The sequence below is a fragment of the Cinclus cinclus genome, chromosome 6, assembly GCF_963662255.1.
Source record: "Cinclus cinclus chromosome 6, bCinCin1.1, whole genome shotgun sequence".
NCBI classification, from domain to species: domain Eukaryota; kingdom Metazoa; phylum Chordata; class Aves; order Passeriformes; family Cinclidae; genus Cinclus; species Cinclus cinclus.
In genome coordinates, this window is record NC_085051.1 from 8,469,656 (window position 1) to 8,484,911 (window position 15,256).

Sequence of the window (15,256 nt, forward strand, 5' to 3'; positions counted from 1 at the left end):
TTTACTGAGGGTTTAATTTATAGAACTACGCCTGGTTCTCTGATGGGAGCACAAGCACCCAGATGTGCATTCCTGCACCAACTCCAATGTGGGCACTTCAGGTTCAGCAGTCCTGTGCTTGAGTTTAACCATCGGATTATTTTGGCAATGGCAGCCTAAGGAATCAAGAAAATACTGCCTTTAGAACTTTTTATCCATTAATGTTCATGACTCAAATGTGACAAGTTTTTTGTCCTGCTGCACTCCGGAACGCTGCCCACCAGATGGCACTGAAGATGATCAGAGTGCCATAGCTTTTTCCCAAACTGCTTACACGCCTTAGAAGGAAAATCTGGCCAAAATCCAAGTAAATCTTGCTTCTGTGATGTCAAGCAGATACACAGCATACACAGAGCTGTGTGCTCCAAAACACAGGGAAATCTTCAAGAGTTACTCTATCTGTCACTCAAATAAAATGCTATACCCTGGATTTTTGGAAATAAGCCTCTATGAAAAAGATTCATAGAACTTAGAAACTTTCCTGATTAGCAAATAAGCTTTAGAAAAGTCATAGTAATTCTAGTTCTCCGCCTCTTTTACTTGACTTCCTTCTCCTCTATGGCCCACTGACCAAGCACCTCCCAATTTCTAAAGTTTTGAATTTTGTGGTACCTCAGATCAGCATCATTCTCACATAAATCACAATTTAAGGTAAGAGATACAGGTATAGGAATCCATTCAGCCTGAGGTACCTCATCACTCCTGAATTCCGTGGGAGGTACACACCTGGCTTGGAACTACAATTTGGAAGAGAAAACTTAAGTGGATTGCTCAACGCACAAATTAAATCCCCATCCTTCCTGATTCATTGAGTAATGTTTGAATTATTGATCAGTCAAAACAGATTGTTTCTAACCCAGATGTAAACATTGATTTATTTAGGATTACAACCAACACAGGGGGTTTGGAAAGCTCTATTTCATCATGAGAAGTAATAACCTTGTGTGTGTGAGGCTGGGGTTTAAAAAGAGGGACATTTTCTCTGTATTTTCAGGGAGTCCAGATGGGGTAATACTTTGATCAAGACAATCCATTTCCTCCACATCCCCTGAAAATATGGTAATAAAATCATTCCTTTCTTTTCCCCTGCTCTAGAGATGGATCCAAACAACCTTGTCCTAGACACCCACTTAGTGAAAAAGGTCCCATTCCTGCCCAAATGTGGGTGCCAAAGCTATCTCCCATTTCCTTCCAAGAAAAGAAGAAAAAAATCTGTGTACTGAAAAATTTAGTACACAGAAAATAAAGTGAGTCAAGATGACCCAGGAAGACCTTTAACGTTGATTAGCTGTATCTTTATTTATCTCATACTACATCAGTTCCAATTTTTGTAATTATCCAAACTCATCCATACAGAGAAACGACGAAGTAGCTGCAATGACACTGGGGCTGTTAGAATCTTTAAACTTCATCTGTTACTGACTTTATCACTATGCAAAGGGAAATCAATAAAGCATTTTTACACAGCTGCTGGATAACATTCAGGCGTTTGTGGGGAGGGCAGTGAGAGGCTGATAGACCCAGCAGCAGGATGCTGAACCCTTATCTTCCTGTAGAGTTCAGCAGAGACAAGGGGAAAGCACCCTGACAAAAACACAAGGAGCATTACCAAGGACACTGACCCTGGCATCTAACCAAAAGAATGAGCAGCATTTTCCTACTGAAGTGCCATGAACAGGAATCTAAACTTCCAAGAGTCACTGACATAAATATGACCGTGTAATTTCTGCAGCAAAATCCACAGTAATCAGAGGATTTCAAAGTTACGGAACACCACTGGAACAGTTTTCTACTTCTAAGTCACCACAGCAGGATGCAAAGTGAATAAATAAAATGAAGTAGAAAGAGCAGATAGAAAAATGAATAAATTTCATACTTGAATGTGCAGCGACTTCAAAATAGTGCTTAACCCTAGAACAACCACGGCACATTTCCTCAAGCAAGTCCAAAAAAGCCAATCTTTCCTACCTGATGAATTTCTTGCCATCCATTTTCATCCTTGCAGCTGACTGTAGCATGTTCATGGAGTAAGAGCTCACAGCAGAAAGGGTCCCCTCCCACCACGGCCGTGTGGTACAGTGGGGTCAGGCCACAGCTGTCCTTGTAGTTGGGAGATGCTCCCAGCTCTAAAAGGGTCTGAAAGTAATCAGAGACTGTGAAAAATAGATCTGGGAGGGAATTCTGCCTGTTTTGCTTGAAAAAAAAATACCTGGAAAAGTATGTATAAGGTTGATACTTGACATAACATCTTTTGCTCACCTATTTATCAGCTGGTAAGAGTGGGCCACAGCACAAACTAAGTTAAGCAAAAAATGACCCTGAAAGAATTAGGATCCAAAGGGATCTATGGGGATGGCACAGAAAGGAGTGGCAATGTCCAGTTTCCATCCTCTCACTAGGTTCAGAAATGTCAGCTCTGAAAATGCTGCATCACCTTTGCAACACATTCACCTCTTCAGTTTCAAGGTGCTCTATCAAAAATGTCATGCAATTTGAGTATCTGTCAAAAGGGAATAAGCAAAAGCCATAAACCTAAGACTTAATCTAGACCATCAGTGTGATTTAACAATACCTGTTAAAATACAAAAGAAAACATAAGACACTGTGTTAAGGCATAATGTGCAATCCATGCCACTGGAAATTGCTTTCAAAGAGGTGACAATAATGCTATTCCTATTTCTTCAGACAGATCTCAGTGTATCAATGAATAAGCTTAAATTTCACCACTTTTTCTTCCTACCAGGAAAAGATAAACCAGAAATTAAAAGGCTCTTTATTGAAAGCAAATGCTAAGATTTGAAAGCCACAAGAAAGCACAAGAACAAGCACATCATAAAGAATCCATGGAGGACAATACAGTAATTAACTGAAAACAGTCTCCTTTATGCTTTTTTTTTCCCCCCATAAGATAGCAGAAAATTTGCTCCTGATAGCGTTTACCTTGAGTGCTATTTGGTTCTTGGCCCTGGCTGCTTTGTGAAGAGCTGTCATTCCATCTTTGGCTCTGAAGTCTAAATGTGCTCCTCCATTCTTCAGGGCTTTTATCACTTCTACTGTATTGTCAAGCTGTGCTGCCAAAGTTAGGGGTGTTTCTAAGGAAAAGAATAGGGTACACTTGGAAAAAAGTGAGCAAAATTATAAAATAAAGTTACTTAATAAAATAATGTTTAAAATACTGTTCAAAGAAAAGCATAATACTATCAATTATCTCCTTTGGACAGCAAAGCCCTACAGATTCCACTGGCTCAGAGTTGCGAAGGAATGTGTGAAAGTCAACGTGTTAATCAATTTAAATTTAACTAACTCAAGGCACTCCTTTATGCTGCTTAGTTTTGTTGTTCTGACCTCCGCTTTCTAAGTCATGATAGTTTGGGTCCAGTCCTCGGTCCAACATCTTGGTCATTTTTTCCACAGAGAGATGGTGGACATGATCCATAAATTTTTTCAAATTGGCCTGAAACAAAGAGCGAAAAATAAATCATCCTCTGATTTCAAAAATAAAATTTTGACTAAAAATGAAGCATTCTGTCAACTGATGTCAACACCCCCAGTAGGTAATTGCTAACTCCTGCAGGAAATTGGGATACCTTGGTGTGAAGCTTGGCCAGCTGCTTTTCATCGAGGTTGAACTGTTTGTACACTCTTTTCTTGTAGCGAAACTGAGGGAGGAAATGGAGAAGACATTTTAAAACTTCAAAACTTAAAACTCATAATATCATTTTCTGGCCTTACCAGGAAGTATCATCCACGGTGATGGTAGATGCAGGCAAAATTTTTAGAAATAGGCTCAAGTATTTCATATAGTTTTTATATCATTTAAGCAAAATTCATACCTTGTACAAATACATTGAGATCAGTGGAGGTGTGTGGGAAATGAGATCAGCCTCTAGAATCTACAGAAATAAGCAAGAATTACACTGAAAAGAGCTTTTCCCCAATGATTTCTGTGCACTTTCATTTATAGTCTCAGGCAGAAAGAGCTGGGAAGGCATGTTAAATAAAAACATATTGATTTCAAAATTGCAGCTTAGCATTTCTGAAATACAAAAACAAAACAAAAGAGGATACCTGAAAATCCCTTACTCAAAGTAAGAGGAACTTGCACATGGGAATCGTTCTCCTGATGTTTTGACTGGTTTTTGTGAATGAGGTTGTGAGGACTGCCCTTCTTTGTGGCTGAAACTCAGTCACATTTTATCCTGATCAGCTTGGGTACAGTAGCAAGATCTGTAGCAAAAGTCATGAGGGTTTCCATAGCTATGATTTACCATTCTCTCATTGTCCTGTGCAGAATTCCAGGAATGCAGCAGCCTGTCTGGTGTTCAAGGGACTGCATTGAGGCTTTAGCACCAGCTTCCCACAAGATCACTTTTAACACCTCAACTGCTGCAGTCAACACTCATGAAGCACAACAGGAACAAAATAAAGCGGCTGTTTACTTTGCTTACAGTTGTAATGTGGTCATCAGTGCCTGAAACTTTGAAATAAATTCCTAGGAAATGGAAGACCTGAAGCCTTCTCAGTACCCTGGTTCTTTTCTCTAGAATTTGTGTTACAGTGGAGTAAATCCATTAACTGCACATTATTAATGGTTGATCTGGCACCATACAGGCAATATCAAAATTAATTAAATGCCAGTTTCATGCCCCAGTTTGCTGCTCTATTGCCTGATCTGGCTCTGCTCCAAGTTTGTCCAGTGCCATAGAAGTCCTGCCCAGCTCATCCCCAGCTGCAGAGCCTCTGCAGGAGGTACAGAGAGGGGGAAATCCCAGTACACATCCTCTCCTCCCTTACTGCTTTCCCAGGGGACAGACAGAGACAACCTGTGCATTCGAAAGATAGCACAGAGGGAACCAGATGGGAGTTAAGAAAGGCTTCACTGAGACAGAAAGTTCTCTGGGAGAAAGCAAAGGCTGGTTATCCAGCAACTGTTACACTGCTATTGTAAACCTAATCACAGACCCAACAGCTTCACCAAGAGCCTTACATTTCTTCATTAAATCACTGAATAAGATACATGTTCTGTGTCCTCAGCAAAGGAAAACTCAAAAATCCACTGTCCCAGTGATGACTTGGGTTTCCAGGCATCACCAGAAGGGCTGACTCTGCAATTTTTTGGGGATGGACCAGCCCCATGAACAGGGATTTCCAGCACTTCTCTGAGCAAGGGTTCAAGCTCAGACTTGCAGATAAGCATTTAATTCCCAGATGCAAGTCATGTGCATGCAGACACCTCAAATACAGTGCTCTGCACAGTTTGTATCAGAATAGAAATGCTTCAGGTATTAAATCTAAAAATACCTCGAGTGAAGGCACTCCTTTATTGACTGGCTGTGGGTACTCCCTCAGAAGTCGCTCCTCATCCAAAAACTTCCCATCTCTCCCATTGCTTGCAGGCTGGAACAGTCCATAATTCAGGACATCTTTCAAACTCTGGTTCAAAGTGCACAGAATCCGCTGCTTTGCAACCCACACTGAAGCTTCTGGGTTAAATCTAATGCATTTCTGCAAAGAGAAAATATTTTAAGGAACCCAATTACTGAAAAAAAAAAATTTAAACAGCGTCTTACATTCTAAAATTTACAACTATTGTGAGCATTTAGGAATATACACAATAAGTATACAAATTCAATGACAAAATACTGCTCAACAAGAATTCTATTTCAGAGGTGCACTGATAGTTCCTAATGCACAAGTACTGTGAAAACACAGGACATTTCAAGTCCTTCCACAAACATCAAGGGAGACATATGTGTATTCTCAGAGAGAGAGCACCTTCAGGGAAAGCCTGTTCAAAAGGGATGTTACAAGATATTTAACTATCCACTTGACTCTTGGCTGTTCTAGTATCAGTTAGATCCACAAGGATTTCACAAAGAATGGTATTCAGGAAAGAATTCTACTTCCTTTTTAGCTACATTTATCTGAGAGTAAGTTTATGGCAGGAATGATACAAGGTGAAGCAAACTACTTGAAAACCTTGACAAACTTTTCCAGTTCTCTGCTTCTTACCAAGCTGGAATTCAGGGTCTTGAGGAGCTTAGGGATTTTGCCTACATTGCAGTCACTGGTTCCAAGGTACCAGCAGATGGCAACGCCTAGAAAGCAGTTTGGTGCCTCTGATGTGTATCCTGAACATACAATGCTGTTACTGCTTTAATCCTTTACAGTCTTCAATATAAAATGAGATGTTAGAGTTTGCCACAAGTAAGGCTGGCTAGGAAGCAGTTTTCATTTTCCTTATTTATGTTTCAAGATGTATTGTGAAAATTTGTGGGGGATTATATGTGGAAGGGAAGGAGAGAGGGACACAAAGTAGATTGTAACAAGTATTTTCTTCCCCAAACATCCCAGTAGTTACAGTACTGACTTAGCAGCAAGGCCAAGCTGTTTGAAATCCCTGTGCTCCTTCTGAACATCACTTGCCCAACGACTCCTACATGGATTCAAACTTCAATACAAGATTCAGACTCAAACATCAGCACTTTTCAACAAAACTGTCAGTTACAAGGTGTGTAATGAGCTTAATTCTAACATTATCCACACATTATCCATACATCCTGAAAGATTGCAATGAGTGTTATCCAAATGGGAAGATAATTTTGAAATTACATGTATTTTTTTTTCTCCCAGGGAGGTCTTTCTTACATTAAACAAACTAATTTTGGACTTGTATGACACAGTTTTGATTTTTAAATACAAACCAGTTACTTCTGATAACAGTTCGCTTAAGTCTGCTGGTTTTTAATGCACCTGGAGAATCCAAAAAGTTAAATTTTGTTCAGTTTATTCTTGTGTTCTCTCTGTTCTTGATGGCAGACAAGTATTTCACAAACTAATTCAGTGGGAGCCCCAGCTCTCCTAGTGATTCATAAGAAACAAAAGTGGGTGTATTGTAAAAAATGCTGATCCCATTAGCAATTTAGAATGATCTAAGATCAGATATGTAAAAAGCAAATTGATAACTGAAGAATTTTTTGCTACCAACATGTTTCAGACTGAGAAAAGTAAAACTAGTGAGAAAAGTGATTATTTGTGCTTTCCATGAAGTGAGGCAGGATAGAAGTGAAGCTGTTACCACTCTCTCAGAGGCAGGTGCTGACCAAGAGGATAAAAAGGAGCACTCAGGTGCTGCATAAGGTGCATTTTCCATCAGCCTGCCCCTGGAACAACTCCACTGTGCTGCTGCTGTGTCCTCCTGGCAGCCCTCCAGGCAGGGAGCACCACAGCCACCCCCTCTATCCTGCAGACAAGTCATCACTTACTGCCACACTCTGTACCCTGAGGAAACATCAGCTCAATCACAGCAGGACCTACACACAGGCTGCTCTAGTTATGAAATAAGGAACAATTCACTAGGCATATATGGCATGGTGACCATAAGGAAAGGAGACAGCAGCAGAGTCAAAAAAAAAAAAAAAGACAACTTTTCTAATCTTCAATGACAAGAAATAAAAAAAATAAAGAATAGGGACAGTATAGTGACAAGGAACTACAGAAACACATGAAACAAAGATGTTTTGCACTGACAGATACATTCACTGTAAAAAAACCCCACAAATAACAGCCAAAAAAAAAAAAAAAAAAAAAAAGCCCTGAGTGGCTCATAGTCACTGTCAAAACCACACCAGGTCCCTCAAAATGCAAGTGTGGCAGCAAGACAGCACATCAGCACTGGCTGCTGAGATGCAAGGCCTGTGTGTAGGATGGGAAAGCTCCTTGGATCACAGGAGACACGGTCAATTATAATCTTGCATTCCTGCATGCTGGTGAGAGCAAGTCACTGAGTGAAGGGCAGGATGGGAAGCAGGGAAAATACAACTCCCCCAGCTGAAGGGAAGATATTAATTCAGTAGGAATAATGCTTATGATACAGAATGTCTGAGGGATAATATTTATCTGCTTAAAATCAATCAGCAAACCTATCTTTCTTCTCAGCTGTCAATCACATAAACTGAGCTATGACTGACAGACATGACAAAATGGTTTGTACAGCTGCCTCCAATAATATAAATGCCAGGATATCAAAATATGAGTAATTCCTTTCAATGAAAGACGTTGTTATTAAAGATGTGACAGCCAAAAAAGTGGGAAACACAAATGAGAGTTTGGCATCACGGAAAGAAAAGAAGCAAATCCCTTGTTTTGGTGTGTGCTGTGCTCAGCTTGATTCCCTGCTGAAACCCTGCTCTCCATCAGACTGCATCAGGAAACACAGAATTCATGAGGGGACAGGTCAGAAAAACCAGTCTGGTCAGGCTGTCAGCAGACCACCTGCCCAGATCAAGGGCATGTGAACAGATACCAGCAGCACAATGCTTCTCTTATCAAACTGAAGATAAAACAAGGAAGAGCAAACAGAAAGCAGCAGGGGCACAATGAGGCACAAAGTGGGATACAGAAGAATACTTGGGAAAAGTTGCAAAAGAAAACCTGGAGTATCTATGAGGCAGCAGAAACTGGAAACAAGTGAAAATGGAGGCATCCCAAGGAAAAATGGGACTCAAGCTGCAGTTGTGACAAATGGGTTCCTACCTTTTTAAGGTAAAAATTGCACAAAGTAAACAAAGCATTTTATCTAAGAAGCAAAAGCACTAAAGGAAAAGATTCTTAATCCTACCCCCCCCTCCCCCCAAATAATAAAAAAGCAAAGAAAGGATACAAAAGTATAAAAAGCAATGCAGAAACAGGACACCAGAAAGTGTCTCCAACTTAAGCTGTTGCCTTATCAAACTGCCACTTACCAAACAACATTTTGAATGGAAAGTCCAATATAATTTTAAAACTCAAAAAGCCACAGGAGGGAGCAATCAGTAAATGCTCATTATTGCAGTGGAGCAGCAGAACACATAGGCAGAAAGCATCTCAGAGAAGTCTTCAGCAGATCCAAACTGACCTCAGCCTCAGAATTTAATAAAATGTATGGATCTGAGCATTTTGACTTTCAACATAACCCAGAGGGAGCACATAAGTACAGGGTAAAACAAAAGAGTGAAACAAGCACCACGTGTTGATAATAAAATGATGAAAATCTTCCTTAAAACAACTGGCTGGCAGAACTGTTCTCAGTGTCTGTGGCAAAGAACAATTCTAAGGACAAAACACCATCACTGTCAGAATATCAAGCTAAAGGAGATTTTCCTGACAACAGCTCCTGAAGAGCCAGACTGATTTCACTTATAGGCAGCATCACTTGGCATTTGTTCCTACATGGGCTGGAAAAGCAAATGGATACAAGATGACTGGGCCTGGATTCAGACCAAATAATATATGCCAGATAATACAGCTTTTTTTACCCACTCTCCTTGTGACTGTGGAGGGCTTTCCATGCTCTCCATTACCTCAGGAATTTACTAAGCTCAGGAAATCTTTCAGTCACTCATTTAAATATTCTCCACCCTCCTGTGTGAAGGATGACACTTACTGAATACAGGTCATGCACAGAGGCAATAAGAAATTACCATTTCTACCAAGTAGTGTTTCAGTAAATTGTGTTACCACCTCAACTGAGGAGGGAAAAAAAATACATAAGAACTGAAAAACAATTGTTCTTTAGGGCTCTGCATGAACTTGTCAAGGTTCACATTGTCTTCCAAGTTTCAAATGAGAATAAAAGAACAACAAGACAGACTTCCTACAATGAGTGGTAATTTATAAAATTTTCCATGGCAGCACATCCTACTCGTGGTGCTTGGTGCTTATCTCATACCTGCAGTGAAATAAAGGCAGTTTGTACCACAGCCACTGCAGATGAGCAAACTTCATTCTCTGGGATTTTGGCTAAGGCTTTAAAGCTTCCCAGTGGGCTCAGTTTTATCTAAACCCCTGAACTTGTCTTCCTTAGAACAAATATAGTCTTGATCACACTCTCTAAAAACCAAAAAAAGCGGAAAACTAAATTATGTTTTTTCATGCTTCTTTGATTAAACAGACTAATTTAAACACCGCATATGTTAAATTAATCATAATTATATAGGAAATGAGGCCTACATTTGCTCTGGCTTGTAGCTGTACAACAGGTCAAACTCTGATCTTCTCCACAGTTTGCTCCACCACATTTAATCCACCAATATTCCTGTTTACTAACATTAATCCAGGTTTCACTTTCCTGAACAAAGAGTTTGTGGGCTCATAAATTAAATAAGAAATACATCAGTTGCTTTAGAGCTGCTTAAAACAATTCAGTTACTCTTTATGAAGAGTTTATTGAAAAGGAAAAAGAAATACAAAAAGTAAAGCAATAAAAATGAACAAATGATAAAATTAATTTTATAAACTGTCTCAATAGTGTCAATAAATAACTTACTATTGATCTAAAAACCAGAGTAATTAAATAAGAGGGCTTCATGAAGCTACTATCCCTGTAGTTTTAACAGCAGAGTAAACACAGAGTAAAGCTGGTTGTTCCATTCCACTTCCATGGATCTATTCTTTGGCAGGGTCACAGATAGAGCAAGCTGGTAAGATCATCAAAAAAGAGCTCCAGAAACACACCTGAGGGCACACTGTCAAAACAGATCTTCCCTGTCAGGCTGCAGTCACCCATCTCTATCATTCTAAAAATGAACTTAATTAATAAGAAAGGAAGAGTTTTATCTGAGATAGATCTTCGATGGCAGCAGGGCATGAGGTAGCTCCTACATGTCAGCAGAGAGTGATGTATGTGACTCACATTTTATGGAATGGATGTGTTTTTATAATCATCTTGGAAATTTCAAAAGGCTGGTGCCACAACTGAAAATCCCGACCACAGGACTCAAGGAGACCCAGAGTAATTCAAATAATTAATAATAAACTCAGACAAATTGTGGTTCTAGATGGAATCAGACTCTACCAAACCTTTTCCAGCATGACACTTTTATTCCTATCACAGCACTTGTGTTGGTTCCTCTGGCTGAAAGGCTCAGAAACAACACTTTGTAGTAAAAGCACAGCAGAAAAGGAGGAAGGAAAGGTTTATCTGTGCTTCTCTTTCCTCATCTTTACACTCTAAAAGCCACAGGCCCTCTAAAAGGGATGTCTTTTGTGTGGCAGGTGACAGAGAAAAACAACAAATATAGTAAAGAGAGAGAACTTGCAAGTAAAGAGACCTCTTGCAAGACCCAAGTATAGTGTCACTCAATCTCATGAGAAGAGGAACTAGAGAAGTCATATATATATATATGAGGTTTTCATAGAGTAAACATGTGATTTTTTTTATTCAATCTTCATCTTTTGATGAGGTTATAAATTCCTAAGTCTCTTTCTTTCACCCAAAATCTCTGAAGGCAGATCAGAGAGATACTCTGCTTTTATGAACATGGCTTTCATCAGGTTAACACACTGAATCCACTCCCTTGGAAGGGATGGTGCCTGTAGTTGGAGCAACCAGATAAACCACCAGGGTAAAAAGCACAGACGTTAAAATAAAACATGAATTTTGTCTGTAGTATGTCAAAGGGGAAAAAAAAAAAAAAGAAGAAAAGGGAACAGATATACTGCAGATTGAAGCCAGGAAAGCTAATCATTAATTTCACTTTGTTTAATTGCAGTGCACACTCCCTTACCGTTTGCTGCAAGTCAGGTATGATAATTCGAATCACTAAAGTGTTGCTCTGACTGTCTTCCATTCTGCTGCTTGGCTTTTCTGCAGTTGCTCTAATTGTGTCATAAATAGTTTCTTCTTTGGAGCTGTCTGATTCAGACTCAACAGAATAGTCAGAGAAGCTTTGTGCCATTTCATCTTCACTTGATGTAGGGCTACGAGGCATGTTAAAGATTTTTATTCTGCCAATACAAAGGAGAAAAAGAAAAAAATAAGTTACAGTTCAAGTCTTCAAAATAAATCAGCTACAATTTTTTTTTCATCTTGAAAATAACATGCATTTAACAAGGAAGTTTTATGGTTTATCCTCCTTTTATTTCTTTCTGTCAATTATGTGGGTAGGCAGAGTGTAAAGGAAATAAATCTGGCTACCAATTTACTAGAGAAGAGGAAGGGCAGGAGAAGGAAAAAAGAGTAATAGAAAAGATGACCTTGCTTCCCAGGCACACCCAACCTCCCAAAGGATCCAGAAAAAAACAGCAAAATTACCCAGTCCTGTGCTAATCAACACCACTGTAAACTGTACTAAGGCTCTGAAGCCTCCTCCTCCCAGTGAAAAGACATTTCAGGGAATTAATGTAAATGCTAAACTAACATCATCCTGCGTATCAAGAATCTGCCAGGTGAGGCTTTTATGAAAGTCAGTATTCCCAAACAGCGGAACCAACCAAAAATGAAATCCTACAGGGAGCCAGACAGCCACAGATGCTGCTCTGTGGTTTGTGGCTCACACATGACATCCTTTCAAATGAACAGCACCCAACTCCGTCCATTATACATACTCAAGAGTTTAGAAGCAGTTTTAATCTGTGATACAGCTCAGGCTAAAATGAAAGTAATGCTTATTCCAGACTAAGGACATTTGTAATCAGGGGTCTCACACTAAGAACAGCAGAACATTTTCCTTCAGGGCTTTTCCACCTACAAGAGCAAAATAATTTTTTCTGTCCCTCAAACTCAAAGCTGCTCAAAGATATGAAAATTATTCTTTTATGGAAAAATGGAGGAATGCATTTACAGTGGAAAAAACTGAAAAGCCCAACAGTAAACTCTGCAGTGCTTGGACATCACATAATTTTTCAGAATTAGGCCAGAAAAATGCATTATTGGTTCTCTTTTTTTTTCCTGTGAGTAATCTTCTAAGACAATTCCTCCGCTTTTTAACTCAAAATAAAAAATTCAGTTACAATATAAATAAATTAATTAAGAACCAAACAAGCAATTCCACTGTCAGCTCACATTTAAAAAGAGACAGTAAAGCAAAAATGAAGCACAGAAGGGTGAAATGACTTGACCAAGGTCACTCATAAACCAAGTGAGTGCACTGAGGTATCCAAATACATGTTTTCTATACTGACCTCTCAGCCAGATCAGTCCAAGAAAATAAAGTCAAACAACAGCAAGGGATAAAAGAACATTTTTTTTCCACCATGTCTAACACTTTAGTTTAAGCCAATTTAGTTGAATTCATTCCCTCTTCACAGCCCGGTCACTGTTCCAGCAGTGACTCCAGAGCAGGGACCAAAGGCTGCCACTGTCATTTCCCATTTTAAGGTGTCCGTAGGTTGGCTGGGCAGTGGTGAGTCAGGCCTGAGGCTGGAGGTCAAGGACAAGCACTCTCACAGCACATCATATCACATCCCCACATCATCAAGGCTTATTGTGTTTCTGATGAAGGATAATTCCAGCGTTATTACCCTCAGCTAAAATTACTAATGAAGACAAAACCAGTGCATTCAGAAATCTGAAAGCAAGCCAGTTCACAGCAGCTTAATGCAAGGCTCTATTTACAAAGGAAAACTCTGCAGGGAGTATTTCATTTTTCTGCTGCTTCACTGAACTGTAGATTAATGCTTCTCTCCAAAGCACCTTAAGTCAATAAAAAGCATAAACATTTCTGTGGCTTCTCTATTTATCTGCCACTGCTAAGACACGTGAACCCAAAATACAGCAGGGGCAACACACAGAATTTAAGGGCATAAGAGGTACAGGCCAGTGAGTGTGAGCAGAAAGACATAAAGACCATCATATGGTTTGTCTGTCCTTAAAGCCATCTGAGAGTGCAACACTTTCCAGGGCAGTGGAATTGACAGACAGCAGTAAACTGTAGTTATACAGCAGCCAAATAAAAAGTTGAGTTAGGAGGAAAAAAACTTCCCCAGGTTTGGGAAGTGGATTTTTATGCACAAACTACTCAAGAACATCTCAAACTAGAATAAGAAAGGGAAACCTCCAGCTGAAGAACCAGCTTCCAGGAAGCAATCCTTTAAGTTTAATAAATAGTGGGACAAGGAGACTCATCAACAAAGCACAATTCACCTAATCTTCTGGAAAATAATGCACAAGTAAGCACAGAAAGGATAATGGAAGTCTGTACCCACAACGGAAAAATGAACAGGATACGGGCCCCACCAGCACAGCAGAGAAACAGATCATTTAACACCATTTTTTAAACAAGATTCTTTGAATACTGGAGAAACTAGCAATTGGTTTGGCTCAAGTTGTGTGGAGGTGGAAGACCCCACCATTTGTTAACCAGAGCCACTGACTATCACAGCTGCCACAGGGAAGGTATTATCTTTTAGGAACAGTTTCACTTTTGCCCCAAGGATATTTCTGAAGATTTTTCCACACCAAACTTATTACATCAAGAAAATAAGGCAGGTTGCCTGTCTTACTAATTAATACTTGTATAACTCATGAACATATTGCATCCCAAGTTCCTAACTCCTAGCTGGCAATTCCTTGGTTCAACAGAGCTGAAACATAGATAAGGTTTATCATGGTTGTCTGGGATGCTGTCTTTCCTTTTCTTAAAAAAAAAAAACCCAAAATGCAACAGATCATAGGATTCCTACAGTTAAACTGATCATGTTTTGTTTGTGGCTGCTTTTGGTGTAGAGAAGTGTTAGGTGCTGACAAGATTCTCTGTAAATTAATAAAAACAGATGTCTTATCATCTTGGCAATAAACACACAATGAAAACTGTCACACCAACAGGGTTTGTTCCACCTCATGTCCTCTGTCCACATTTCTCAACTCCTGGGCACTGAGAGTGTCCCAGCTCCAGGCACTGTCCTGCCCTGCACATCCCCTAAGCAAAGCAAGCTTGAGCTGCAGCTAGTTGAACACCCCTTTTGACAAAGGAAGGCCACAAAAAAGCAGGAAGATGAGACTGAAAGGATGGCTTTATGCTCCCCTTATTATTGGACTGTTCCCCCAGCACCTTGCCCTTTAGCTCTTGCCCCCAGCCTCTGGGGCCATGGCCAGGTGATGTTTCTCAGACCAAAAGGCCAGATGAAAGAAGCAGAGCTCAGACTGCTGCCTTCCCTTTACAGATGCTATTTTTAGATTTGTTTTTTCTCTGTCCAGCAGGCAGCTTTCACAAAATCTACTGGAATTTCTTATTCTCCCATTTGCTGCCACTGCACCATTAAGGAGAGTTTGAAACAGTCCAAACCATCACCATCAAACTGCCTTTTTCTCTAAAAAATAATAAAAATTAAAAACCTATAAGAACATTGTAAAAGGCTGGAATTAAACAGTACAGATTTTCAAGCAGGAAAAAATTCAACTCCCAGAACTCACTCTCAGGATGAAAGGTGTGCTGCAGTGAGTACAGACACAGCAGGG

At 39.8% G+C, this 15,256-nt stretch overlaps 1 protein-coding gene across 1 annotated transcript in view; it reads right to left on the reverse strand.

The window, feature by feature from the left end:
- SHANK2 (SH3 and multiple ankyrin repeat domains 2) overlaps positions 1 to 11,789 on the reverse strand; it is a 241,380-nt gene extending 229,591 nt beyond the window's left edge. Inside the window, exons 1-6 of the mRNA XM_062494312.1 lie at positions 11,586 to 11,789; positions 5,341 to 5,544; positions 3,627 to 3,698; positions 3,385 to 3,493; positions 2,980 to 3,131; positions 2,008 to 2,175 (exon numbers count right to left, since the gene is read on the reverse strand). Coding sequence (XP_062350296.1) covers positions 2,008 to 2,175; positions 2,980 to 3,131; positions 3,385 to 3,493; positions 3,627 to 3,698; positions 5,341 to 5,544; positions 11,586 to 11,789 — 909 coding nt within the window. The remainder of the gene's footprint in view (positions 1 to 2,007; positions 2,176 to 2,979; positions 3,132 to 3,384; positions 3,494 to 3,626; positions 3,699 to 5,340; positions 5,545 to 11,585) is intronic.
- Positions 11,790 to 15,256: the final 3,467 nt, after the last annotated feature.